General features: G+C 41.7%; 1 protein-coding gene across 1 annotated transcript in view; it reads right to left on the bottom strand.

The window, feature by feature from the left end:
* Positions 1-13,548, bottom strand: part of RYR2 (ryanodine receptor 2) — a 2,714,825-nt gene that overhangs the window by 921,768 nt on the left and 1,779,509 nt on the right. Inside the window, exons 51-52 of the mRNA XM_069234403.1 lie at positions 6,089-6,229; positions 2,293-2,456 (exon numbers count right to left, since the gene is read on the bottom strand). Coding sequence (XP_069090504.1) covers positions 2,293-2,456; positions 6,089-6,229 — 305 coding nt within the window. The remainder of the gene's footprint in view (positions 1-2,292; positions 2,457-6,088; positions 6,230-13,548) is intronic.

Genomic DNA, 13,548 nt, shown 5'->3' with positions numbered 1-13,548 from the left:
CTCAGAATTACATATGTTTTAGGTATAATGCATTTACGCAGTTGCTAAATTGTGCCGGTGGGTGCTTGTGGGCCCAGGAGCATTCTTTGGTAGGTGGTTTGAGGGGCAGAGACTCTTCCTATGGGCAATGGTCCTGGCTGCCTGATAATCCCACAGAAAAATATTCTGGGCGTTTTGGCTGTCTGTACAACCATTTTGCAGGGCTCAGGTGACACGTGGTGAGGTTGCATCAACGTGGGAGTCTTACCCATCATGACTGGTGTACTCATTCTTGAGCAGCAGGACTCCAACTGCATGCATGCCGCCTAAGCACCCTGTCCACGCTGGCTATTCAAATGGTACAGTTTCACTGACATTGCCTTATGAGCCCTTGGCATCAAAGCGCAGCATGTGGCAGCTGGTAAACCCTAGCATTTCCTCCCTCTCCTTGGCACACCTGCATCACCCACATCACTGCATTTTCTACCGCCAGTTTGTGTCCTGTAGTGACTGTGGTCACCACCCAACCCCAAGGTCCTCATGTTCTCATATGAAGTGCGAAAAAGTATACAAGGTACAAAAAAGATTACGAGTGTCAAACTATGTTGTGGGGATATGATCGGCCATAACTTTTTCAGGAGACTCTTCGTAAAAGGAAGCCAGGAACACTTAAATTTCCTGAGTTGCCTTTTATTTTGACTATTTCGTAGCTCAGCAGCTGTAAGGAGGCTGCCTTTTGGATAAAGAAGGGCTAAAAAATTAGATTAAGGAGCTTGGAACTAAAGATAACTGGAGTGTAAGTTGTGGCTTAAACTCACCTTCAATTTAACACAGAACAATCATCAATCTAATGTGTTGCCATAACTGTTTCAATTTAAAGTGCTTATCCTTAAGCACTTATGGCATCATTGTATTGGAATGTCTGGAGAGAGGGTAATATTTGTGAGAATAGTTCTGCTTTGTATTCCCTTAAACAAAGAAGGTATTTAATTTTGGATCTCAGTCTTTATGAAGTTACTGTAAGCTCACAGTTGACCCAATTCATATATTTCACTGTTGTCCGATAATTATACTTCTAAAATCTATGATTACTCAGACGTGTCTGTTTTTCACGCCCCTAATAAATAACAAAGCACTATGGTGTAAAAGCGAGGGCCTGTACACAGGCCGTGGATTTATTAGAAAACCCGAGTGAAAATTGGTAAGCAAAATGTAGTATTTTGGCACATTTTTATAAACAAAAGGTTCCTAGGGGAGAATCCCTTGAACTCCCGTTTAAAGAAAAGAGATCTTGCATGCACACTGCACTTTATTAGTGGCCACTGATAGATGTGTGGGGAGTCCAGTGCTGAAGTGGGTGGCACCAGTGGGCAAATAAGTGAATACCTACTTAAAAAATGTATATAGGCATCTGCACGTACAGTTGTTTAAAACGTAATCAATGGGCTAAATGCTTGACAGAGAGCAACATTGCCCTGAGCAATACAACTCCTAGCACTATTCCAATGTATTACCCATGTACTCGTTAGTACAAAAATACTTTGAGACTACAGCATATGTGAGACACTAATATGTAGTGACAACACGTTACAGTGGTTTGGTGACTAGGCACACGAGATTCCTAATGGACGTATCTTCCCATCAGACAGCCAAATACTAGCAAAGACCCTCCAGATATCCCTGCTAAAGCAAGGGAACATCGGAATCAATCAACATTCTGCCTTCTGCTTCACAAGAAAAATATTTTTATGAAGAGGGGAGTGTCTGTACCACAAACTAATTATACTTCTGATCTCACCATAAAATACTAATCTTGTAGTAACATGGAATGCAACTGTGCATGGTTGGAGCCAAGGAGACCTGAGAAAGACTGTCATGCTCTACCAGCTGAGCAGAAGCCCAAAACTGGAGTGCCACAACAACATTATCATTCAGCTGTAAAGCAACAATATTTTAGGGCACATCACTAAACTCACCAGGCTGACAGATCTGGTATCTCCTCTTCTTACACTTCTGGTTTGAGAAAAATGTAACAGGAGTCCATAAGGGGCTAAGAGCCACCTGCCTAGGACCCTGGCTCATTCATAGATGACACAATTGATTGGAAGGACTAAGGAAAAAATAACCTCATGAACGCCAAATTAATGCGCAGCTAGCTTAAACTTTGCTTTCAATCAGCTGAGAAGTAGTGTGAGCACTATACGAAATTATCAATGTTTGTTTAAATAAACATCAGAAAGGAAAGAAAGATTAGCTTGGACAAGGAAACACCGTATTATCCTAATTGTGCGACACAAGGGAAGGGGAACTTACTTTGAGGTATCAACAGGTTGTGGGTTGAAGTTCCCTTCAGAATCCATGGAAGACTGTTTCTCCATCATACTGACATAGTTGGATTCCATATAATCTGGAGGCAAAGCTCCTGCAACTGCACTTAGGCAAGGTAAGGCCAGCTTGAAAAGCTCCTGCTCATATTTCTGTGTTGAAAAACAGAAAATAAAGAAAAATCGTATCTGTGAAACAAATCAAACCATCATATATCTCAGGGATTTGTAACCAGGGCCCAGGGATGGATTTGTGCATATTTATTGAGATAGCAATTCACAACTGCACATCTCTACTAAGAGTAACAGTATCTCTATATTTTTTATATGGATATCCTGAAAATGTGGCAAGAATCTAGCTTTCCCAGGTCTATGCTGTGCACACCGAAATTAGTTATTATGGATGCATTTATTTAGTAACTCATCTGTTTGCCTCTCAACAGATGAACATTCTAGACTGGTCTCTAAATAGTAAACGGTGTGTAATATATACCCAATAACTGCATTGAGTTGATACGTTTTACATATAGCACTACTTAAATACTTCTATTGTATCAAGTCTTATTTCGTTTTTGAGAATTATTAACAATACATTTTATGGAGATACTTGAAAACATAGTTTATACTAAACCTTCTTGCTACAAATATCAATAATTATACATTTTATTCTGATAACACTACACTTTCATGACCATTCAATCACTCTAACTTGATCTGGATTGCATAATCCAATGTAGCCAAGAACAATGTTTCCATAATTGGGTGACAGTTTCAAAATGGACAGGCTTTATTTACACCAGATTCCAATTTAGGCAGAGCGATGTCTTCATGGGAGATACTGTTCTACCTGATTCTGACATCAACTTATCCGCCACACGCTGTGCTTCCGCAGAAGGTATCTGTACCCAGAAGCATGGTTGTATTTAGAAATTAACATGCCTGAAAGGGCCCAGAAAATCAAAGTGCCACGTTATTTCTCATTCCAGCCATCCAAACACAGAATTGCACATACTGTGGGAGGAATACTGGTCAGAAAGAAATATTTCTGCCCCTGGCATTCCTGTGTGCCCTATACTAATCAACTCGGAATCATGGTCTACGAAGAGGGATGGTGGATGTGCTTGGCTAGATAAGGAGGACGAATACCTAATGAAGCTATTAAGATGCATTTCTCCCATTTCGATGTATTTGTCACTGGTAAAGCATTTTTAAAAAAAACAATGTACTATAGTAACTTTGGGTAGCGGATACATAAACCAACGATGACAACAGGAGCAAATGGACTGGTAAGTGGCACATATGTGGTCATACATTATTGACAAATGTTTCTGTAACTGGAAGTGGGGTAGATATTAGATAGGCCAGGATAGCTCCGCAGGTCCTTGGAAGAAAGCCATTTTTGGAGAGGTTGTAGTTACTGAGTGATTTCTTGAATGATTTGAAAGAGGATGATGCTTTCAAGAATATAATATATATATATATATATATATATATATATATATATATATATATATATATATATATATATATATATAAAGTTTGCAACGGGTGAATTGCTATGTAGAAAGCATAACCAAAAACAGTTACAGATAAAGACCCTAATGCCCAAACAGATAGGCTTTCAAAAACAATAATGTTTTATTAAGAAACCGTTAAATAACAAGAATAAGTAAGGGCTATAGTCATTTAGGCTCTTGTAAAGAAGAATAAGCCTAAGCGCACCTTTCTGCTTATAGCAGAAGAAAAATGATGAAGCACATTGGTATGGGTCTTGTTACCGAAAAAAAGGTTGTAGGCTAACCTTTCATCCTTTCAGGACCGGGTAAGCATGTACTAGGGTTCAGGACATGAGGGAAGTTTCCCTTGTGTACAGACATGTCTACAGGGTACATTATCTTTGATTGCTAAAGTTCTGGAGGTAGCACCACATTACGCCTTTAGGTCCTTATATGGGCTTAATCATCTTTACCCCCAAAAAGCTCTGAGGTGTAAAACAGCAGAACATAGGAGTATGTGCTCCTGAAGACTGAAAAACGTTTTGTGGCCCAGTCATGACACCAGCAATCTTTCCCAGTAGTCATTTCTAGTCGGTTTATGATCTCAAAATGTCTTGTGTCCAGCTCTCCACCACCCATATCCCAAGGCAGCAGGGCTGCAGGAACCTTAGTGAGTGCTCTCTCAGTGCAGTACTACCAAGACTGGCCAATCCATCCTCGAGTGAGGTGAAACCTCGTGGGTGGGAGCTGGGGGTTGAGTCAAATTAAGCATTTGGTTGGCTGGAGTTAAAAGGGAGATCCTGAACTCCCCCCCCAACCATGTGTCTGCCTTCTTCTTCTTCTTTTGAATCCATAGGAGTGGCTGTAACGGTTGGACTCTGCTAACCAGAAGCTGGGAGCCTTATATTACAACCATGCTCCCAACGAATACCACTCTTTGCACTGCACGCTGTGATTTCATGCCCACCCTGTTACAGCACTCACACTCTTCAACATTGCCTTTTTCACACAACATGAATGCGAGGGCAGAATGCTTAGTAGACTCTGTGCTTTATGGTCCCATTGACCATTCTTTTTTATTTTTCAGAAATTAACTTCGAGAAGGGGAATGGTTTAAGAAAAAAACCTGAAAATCTAACTTTCTGATTCACTAGGAATATTTCCCTGTGTTTCAGGGCTATTGGTCGTTTCCCTGGCTCTGAAATGTTGCTTTGTATGCCAGTCCACCCTCTCCTGAATAGGGCAGTCAGACCTTCATTATAATGCTACAGTCCAGTGGACAATGGACTGCAGGGTCAATGGTTTGCATAGGTGTAGGTGGTTGTAGCTCCACAGTCAGAAATCCAGTGATTTTCTACCTTTAAATTGGGTGCAGGATCCACAATGTTGACAGGTGTTGCCTTCGCTCCAGTTGTTGGAATATGAGCCGCACCCAACAACCTCAAATTGGAATTAAACACATCTCGAGGCTTTAATGTTTCATTATGAAATGCTGCTTTACTAATGATCTCCGTCATAGCGACTTGAAATGCTTTCTAAAAACGATTATCAAACTCATTATTACAATGACTCAGTGCTCATGAAACGCAGATTTTGATCCAAAACAGATGTAATGTTCCATTTAAGAAAGAAGCCAATATACAGTCTGTTTATGCCATACACAATAGTATTTTCCAAACGTGCATAGTAAGCCCAGCATTAATACACCATGTTTTAATACTGATCTCAGCGAGCCCTCCCTGCCTTTAAAATAGTGTGGAATACATGCAATGATTCACTTATTTAAAAAACGACGTAATCACGAGACTCTCAATAAAAGGTGCAATATTACACCTCGAAAGAGGAAAAAGTCTTTTTTTCCCCCTAAACAAAATGTCGGCCATCATGGAATGTAAATGAGAATCTATCATTCGCAGTCCTTCGTCTGTGAAGATGAAGATGAAGTCTGTGAAAGTGAAGATGAACTTGAAACACAAGTGCAAAAAAACGACTGGTTAGCGTGTACACATACTAAATTGGCGCCTTAGGTTTGAAAATAAAATGCAAACATGTATGACGCTTACAAGATCTCGGAATTAATTCACACATGTCTCCTGTAACCTAATAAACTCAAATGACATATTTTGTAGACAAAAAATTCTGCGAAATAAATAACAAAAAATGATAAATGACAATAGAGTATAAAAATGAGTTTTAAACTTCAAACAATACCTCAAACACCATATCGAACTAAAAAGGCCACAGGGCAGAAAAGTCCTCCTTATACATTTACACAATAACAATACTTACCTTTTGAGAAAGTGCATCAAAGATGCCCCAAAACAATTTTCGAGACAAATGAAGTTCTTCTTCAGAGGCAGCACCAAAGTTTCCCCATCCACCAGGAAGACAGTAATACTTCCAACATCGCTCATAGTGAAAGGTCAGCAGCTGCAATACAAAAAGATCAAGAAAAGCATCATTTAAAGATAGAGAACTACGGCACTGATTCACAAAAGTAGTTATACGTTTGTGTAATTTTACAATTGTTTGCTATTCACAAAGGGATTTACGAGTAGTATCTTTACGAGTGCGAGTCTCCGCTGATAAAAAGAGCTCCCTTCTCTGAAATTTTTTAAGTATGAAAGTAATTTTTTGACCAGGACCAATCTGACTTGTGTATTTAACCTACACTCCACCGCTACCAGACTCAAAATCTCCTATCGGATTTTGGACGTTTTGGAGTTGTTTTGTTCATTAAAATATTCTCTATGGTTATAAACTTAGACTTTTAAATATTCAAACCTGTAATACCATGGTGGAAATGTGCCTCAAGGGTAAATCAGAACAGTTAACAGTGCGGTTCCTTAGTTTTATGCAGCTAGCAATTGAAAAATTGCGCAGGGCCATCCCCAGTGGCCAGCAAAGCCCTATGTGCCTGCGGCCTGTCTGTCTCCAAAATACGTGGGGGCTGGAGTGACAGCCGGTTTCCTGCATTCCTTCTATGCAGCCTCACACAAAGGAAAGGTTGGGGTGATTGAGTAGCCAACTGCATGTTGATGGGCCATCCTGGGCAGGATGGGAGGGAGAAGCTGACACTTACACCTGAATAGGCAGTGTTCTGCTCCCACACAAAGGACTGCTTTATCCCCTGTAGAGAAGGAGCCAAGACATGAAGGGAGGACCTCTGTGTACTTCACAGCCCCACTTCGAAATCAACCCCACTTCGAAGTGACAACTGGGTATAAGAACTGGACATCTGACCCTACCAATTCAGTACCCTTAAGGACCCATAAAGAACTCTGCCAGGAAAAAGCACTTTATGCTGGTACAAGGACTGCCACTCTGGAATGCTGCTTTGGAAGAAATACTTTTCTGCTGTGCTCCACTGCTCCCTGCTGCCCTCTGGCCTGCTGAGGAAGGACTGGACCCATCTCACTTGAACCCAGAGTGACTCTATGGGCTTGCTGGCTTGCCTCTAGTTCTTCTAAGGTCTCAGGGGCACAAAAGACTTCCAACAACCTGCAACAGTACCTGGACGTGCTTATTGCAAGTCTTGCCCTACCAAGTGGTGCCAATCCGGTCCTGGGCCCTTGGAAGTGGGTATAATGTGCTGCAACTTCAAATATCCATGCATCACTGTCATTGCTCCGGTTGGAACCAATGCATGTCTTTCGATGCCGGTGCATCGCCGCTTCAGGAGACATTGCATCACTGACTGTGCGGCTGCAGCTCGATGACGACACATCACCTACACCTAAGGGTTTTGGCAGTGACCCATCCCCGATAGCAAGGTTCAGAACAAATGCATCGCCCACATCACCAAGATCGACAACAATGCACGACTCAGTTGCTCCTTTCATCGCCCCTCGAATACTCCTTTGGTGAAGATGCAATCCAAAACCAAGGTACTGATTCCAGCAGTACAAGGTTGGCCCCTGTATCTGAGCCACCCTCCATCGCGGTCGGCCTAAACTTTCAGATTTGACCTGGTCATGCATGACCAGATAGCGCCTGTTGGCATTTTATATTTCTATGCACTATATTGGAGGATATTCTTTAAAAATTCATATCTCAACTTCTACTTATTAGAGTGTTGTCATTCTGGTCTTGTTTTGTTCATTAAATTAAGCTCTATTCTAACTAGGTGTGGTATATTTTTGTGTGGTGTTTTTACTGTTTTACTGTCTTAAGTGTTGCACAAATACTTTACACATTGCTTCCTAAGTTAAGCTTGTCTGCTCTGTATCAAGCGACCGGAGGGTGTGCACAGGTTATTTTATGGTGTGTACCTAATGTACACTGACTAGGATTTTGATTCTTGCTTGGGTAGGGTGCATACCTCTGCCAACCAGAAACCCAATTTCTAACACAGACTATTTTGCTACTGAAGGCGTGGATTACTTCTGTAAAAGCAGCATCATTCCTATTTCATTAAATATTATTAAAAACATACTTTGTAGACACAAAACAGATTTTCCAAGCCTGAATATCATCCGTTGACTACCAAGGGCCCACTTAAACACTTCAAATAGGATTGTACTCATCCGTTTCCGTACCACCGCCTTGCCTTTTTGCAAATTTACATAGATAAACAAGGCTCATTTCAGTGCAGTTCAACTTGCTCCTTTTAAAATACTGAGCACTCCTGTTTTGCCCGCGTGTTGCAGTAGGCGAATACTTATTCTGTCACTTATTAATTAATTATGTAAAGAACACAGTGTTTTAATAATTTTAAAGGGCAAATGGCACATATTATGTAGAAAGCAGACAAAACAAAATTATTAAAAATGAAAACATTAACCAGCATTTTACTCCCAAAAAAGTAGCTAATCTTTTATTCCGCGGATGAAAAATAGATGCAGCCATTCGACGCACATGAAAATAATAAACTTTTACTCATTAAGGAATTTGTTTCTTATTGTAACTCATCATTTTACCCTAGAAAGTCAAGACAGGCTGGGTATAAAGAAAGATCCTGTTAGATTGTCTGATTTCAAGCGCTTTAATAATTATTTCAGTATTTGAACAATTATTTTACTTTAAAGATCAGCAAATTGTAGTACTTTGTCAGCTCAATGTATCTTGTACTGAGCCATTCACAAGAGCATCTGTGGCCCTTATTTAGATATTGCAAGCATATTTCATTCATTGAGGGCAGGTGTGGACAACTACCAAGCTCAAAAAGGCTCTGCTCTTTCTCTATTTGCGTGTCACTGACCCATTCCTACTTTGGACTCACTCAGTTGCTTATTTGCATTCTCTGGAACTGCTCTGACGATAGCATTGGAATCCACAGTGAGCCGTGACACCTCAGATCATTCTCTCTCCAATGATGGAGGTGATTTTCGAGTCTCAAGTAAAGAATGAAAAGTGGGTTATAAATACATTATTTGAGTAAGATGTTACATCAATGGGGTAATGAGGTTGCAGGTCTTTGGTTAGTTGGAGCTGCAGCCTGCACTAGCTCATTTACTGAACGCAAACTGCTTCCCGGAGGCTTGTTTAAGGCTCTAGCGCTGGTTAAGTTTATTATTTTACCAGATTGTAATTTGCCCATAGACATTTTCAGCCAGTAGAACCACTGCCCATGCTAGCTCTTTTATTGAGTGTAAACTGCTAACCAGGTGCTTGTTTTAGTGACAGTGCTAAGCTGCCACGCCCATTCCTCGTGGAACAATGTCTGCTGTCACTCTCCACCCTGTGATTTGCTCAGTTTGACTCCAGTCACTGGTCAAGAATCCACAGGCCCCTCTGCTACTGCTAATGCTGGCCTCAGGTGAGAACTGTAGGTGGGTCTTCGTGCCGCCTTTTGCTTTACTTGTGTACAGCTGAAGTTGCCTGTAAAAGTCTGCTGGCATTTCTCGATCCTGCACCTTGCACTTTGTATTAGTTAACCAGTGTAGTACAGTTACCTATTCCAACTTGCGCTTTAACACTAACTATGCACCAAGTTTAGGGGTGTGCATCAGACGTCTGGTGGCTCCCACCGATTGACAATAGCTGTTGCTCTTGTCCTTCCTGTATGCTGCACTTTGATTCTATTAGCCACTAGAGCAACCATCGGTACTACAGCTGCCACGAGCATCAAGAGCCACCTCGGGCTGCTCCCCAAGTTGACTCATGTGTCTATTGTTTGCATTTGCATTTTGCTAATTATAAAAGCCTTGTGGTTCATTTTAGTCAAAATAAAATACATAGAAAAATCCTTAAAAAACTCCGAAATCTCATTGAAACACAAATAAAGAGTAGTTATGGTTACAAAATAAAAACAACCCCACCCTGAAATTGGCAAGTTATGGTTCTTGCCAGAATGGAAAGTACCTCTTCAAAGCAGTAGTGTAACAAAACTTGAGGTGTACCCCCTCCAAAGTACATTGAGAGGGCATCTCCTCCCCGGCCCACCACCTACCATTTTTGATGAGGGGGCCTCCGGAGCACGGGGGCCCTCGCACACAACAGGGGCTGCGGGGGATTATGTTACACCACTTCTTCACAGTAATGGGCATGTACCCCTGCCCTGAATGCCCAACTGTACTGTTTTCTGGATCCCTAATACTAATTGTTGTTGTCACAGGCAAGAACGGATCCTGTGTCAGTGCAATGATATAAGTCTGCCTCACCGATTGCGGTCTTGTTGGACTTGGAGGGGCACCAAAAGTGCTACCCTCATAAGTGGTGAAAGGCTACCGCCTTCACCAGGAATTAAGAAGCACAAGCTTGGTTGTGGCAGTATTCTGTGTAGTGAGAGTGAACAAGTCCTTTTTGACTTCTGTCGAGGAGTGATGCCTACATGCTCTCTCACTTTTTAAAGTTCTGCTGCTGTGTGCCTAACTTGATCTTCTGCCTATATCAGCTGGATGTTAAGTGCTGTTCAGCACAGCAAAGGAGTGGTGACAGGAATAGGGCAGTGCTTTGCAGTTCGTGTGTGCTGAGTGCATTTCCTGGGTATATGTATTTGCAAGGGGTACAGTCTATGAAGGATGTAGTGTTGAGCACCATGCACATGGTGAATGCGTGTGCTGGGTGTATCTGTGCCTCAAAGTGGCACAATAGAGAAAGACTACAGTGCTGTGCAGCACACGCTAAGGAAATGTGTGTGCTGAGAGTGTGGGTGCCTGTAGTGGCACAATACATGGAAGCAGTAGTGCAAGACAGTGCGTGTGCTGTGTACAGGTGCAGGTGTATTAATACAAATTATTAATGAGTGTTTATGTATTCTGAATAATAACTTTATGTAGAAAATAAAATAACGTCGAAAAATAATGCACGCATTTGAAAATGTGATTACGAGGAATGGCCACCAATGTTAATGAAATGTACTAATCAATGATTTAGTATTATGAAATGTTGAATATATGTTTGACTAATGTAGTAATACATTATATTAAGGGTTATGTATTATGTTTTAGTTCTATTAATTGTAGGCCTTAACTTAGCGAATGTCTTGGCCTAGTTTGCCGGCCTAATGTAGAAGCGGTATTTCTTAACGTTTAATAAAATGGCTGTCCTAGAGAGTTAAACTGTGGTTTCTATTGTATTGTTTAAATTAGCTCATAACAGGAGCTTTCTCATGAGAACTGCTAGAAGATGATGTTCCTGTGAATGCAACATTTTATGTGTAATGTGTGTGAGACTGACTTTCTCAGGAGAAGAACAATGGAGATACTGACTGGAGTACAAGCTGCAATATGAAAATGTCACTTACCCAGTGTACATCTGTTCGTGGCATCAGTCGCTGAAGATTCACATGTTGTGCATAGCCCGCCATCTGGTGTTGGGTCGGAGTGTTACAAGTTGTTTTTCTTCGAAGAAGTCTTTCGAGTCACGGGACCGAGGGACTCCTCCTCTTTGTCTCCACTGCGCATGGGCGTCGACTCCATCTTCGATTGTTTTCCCCGCAGAGGGTGAGGTAGGAGTTGTTTGTTAGTAATAGTGCCCATGCAATGGAGTGAATAAGTATGTACCTAACTAAGATTTAATATATTTACAAATGTACAAAGTTGAAGCTAACTTCCAAACGGCTACAGGCTCCCGGGGAGGTGGGTGGGCACATGTGAATCTTCAGCGACTGATGCCACGAACAGATGTACACTGGGTAAGTGACATTTTCAGTTCGATGGCATCTGTCGCTGTAGATACACATGTTGTGCATAGACTAGTAAGCAGTTATCTCCCCAAAGCGGTGGCTCAGCCTGTAGGAGTGGAAGTAGTCTGAAATAAGGTTCTTAGTATGGCTTGACCTACTGTAGCTTCTTGTGCTGAGAGATGTGATGGCGATGAGAAATGCGACTTTCCATGTTAGGAATTGGATTTCGCAAGAGCGCATAGGTTCAAAGGGTGGACCCATGAGTCTTGTTAAGACGATGTTGAGGTTCCATGAAGGAACGGGTGGTGACCTTGGTGGTATAATTCTTTTGAGGCCTTCCATAAATGCTTTAATGACAGGTATCCTAAATAGTGAAGTTGAATGGGTAATCTGCAAGTATGCAGATATTGCTGCTAAGTGTATCTTAATGGAAGAGAAGGCCAGGTTTGATTTTTGTAAGTGTAGTAAGTAACCCACTACATCTTTTGGAGACGCGTGTAATGGTTGAATTTGATTATGATGGCAATAGCAAACAAATCTTTTCCATTTGCTTGCATAGCAGTGTCTAGTGGATGGTCTTCTGGCTTGCTTTATGACTTCCATACATTCTTGTGTGAGGTTTAAGTGTCCGAATTCTAGGATTTCAGGAGCCAGATTGCTAGATTCAGCGATGCTGGGTTTGGATGCCTGATTTGTTGTTTGTGTTGCGTTAACAGATCTGGCCTGTTGGGCAACTTGACGTGGGGTACTACTGATAGGTCTAGCAGTGTTGTGTACCATGGTTGCCTTGCCCACGTTGGTGCTATCAGTATGAGTTTGAGTTTGTTTTGACTCAATTTGTTTACTAGATATGGAAGGAGAGGGAGAGGGGGAAAAGCGTACGCAAATATCCCTGACCAGTTCATCCATAGGGCATTGCCTTGAGACTGCCTGTGTGGGTATCTGGATGCGAAGTGTTGGCATTTTGCGTTCTCCTTTGTTGCAAACAAGTCTATTTGAGGTGTTCCCCAACGTTTGAAGTAAGTGTTTAGAATTTGGGGGTGAATCTCCCACTCGTGGACCTGTTGGTGATCTCGAGAGAGATTGTCTGCAAGTTGATTCTGGATCCCTGGAATAAACTGTGCTATTAGGCGAATGTGGTTGTGAATTGCCCATTGCCATATTTTTTGTGCCAGCAGGCACAGCTGTGTCGAGTGTGTCCCTCCCTGTTTGTTTAGATAATACATTGTTGTCATGTTGTCTGTTTTGACAAGAATGTATTTGTGAGTTATGATTGGTTGAAATGCTTTTAATGCTTGGAAAACTGCTAGTAGTTCGAGGTGATTTATATGCAGCTTTCTTTGATGTACGTCCCATTGTCCTTGTATGCTGTGGTGATTGAGGTGTGCTCCCCACCCTGTCATGGAAGCATCTGTTGTTATCACGTATTGTGGCACTGGGTCTTGGAAAGGCCGCCCTTTGTTTAAATTTATGTTGTTCCACCATAGAAGCGAGAGGTATGTTAGGCGGTCTATCAACACCAGATCTAGAAGCTGACCCTGTGCTTGAGACCATTGTGATGTTAGGCACTGTTGTAAGGGCCGCATATGCAACCTTGCGTGTGGGACAATGGCTATGCATGAGGACATCATGCCTAGTAGTTGTAATATCATCTTCGCCTGTATCTTTTGTGTTGGATACA

The sequence above is a fragment of the Pleurodeles waltl genome, chromosome 5 (assembly GCF_031143425.1).
Source record: "Pleurodeles waltl isolate 20211129_DDA chromosome 5, aPleWal1.hap1.20221129, whole genome shotgun sequence".
Taxonomy (NCBI): domain Eukaryota; kingdom Metazoa; phylum Chordata; class Amphibia; order Caudata; family Salamandridae; genus Pleurodeles; species Pleurodeles waltl.
This window is presented reverse-complemented; position numbering and strand designations above follow the sequence as displayed.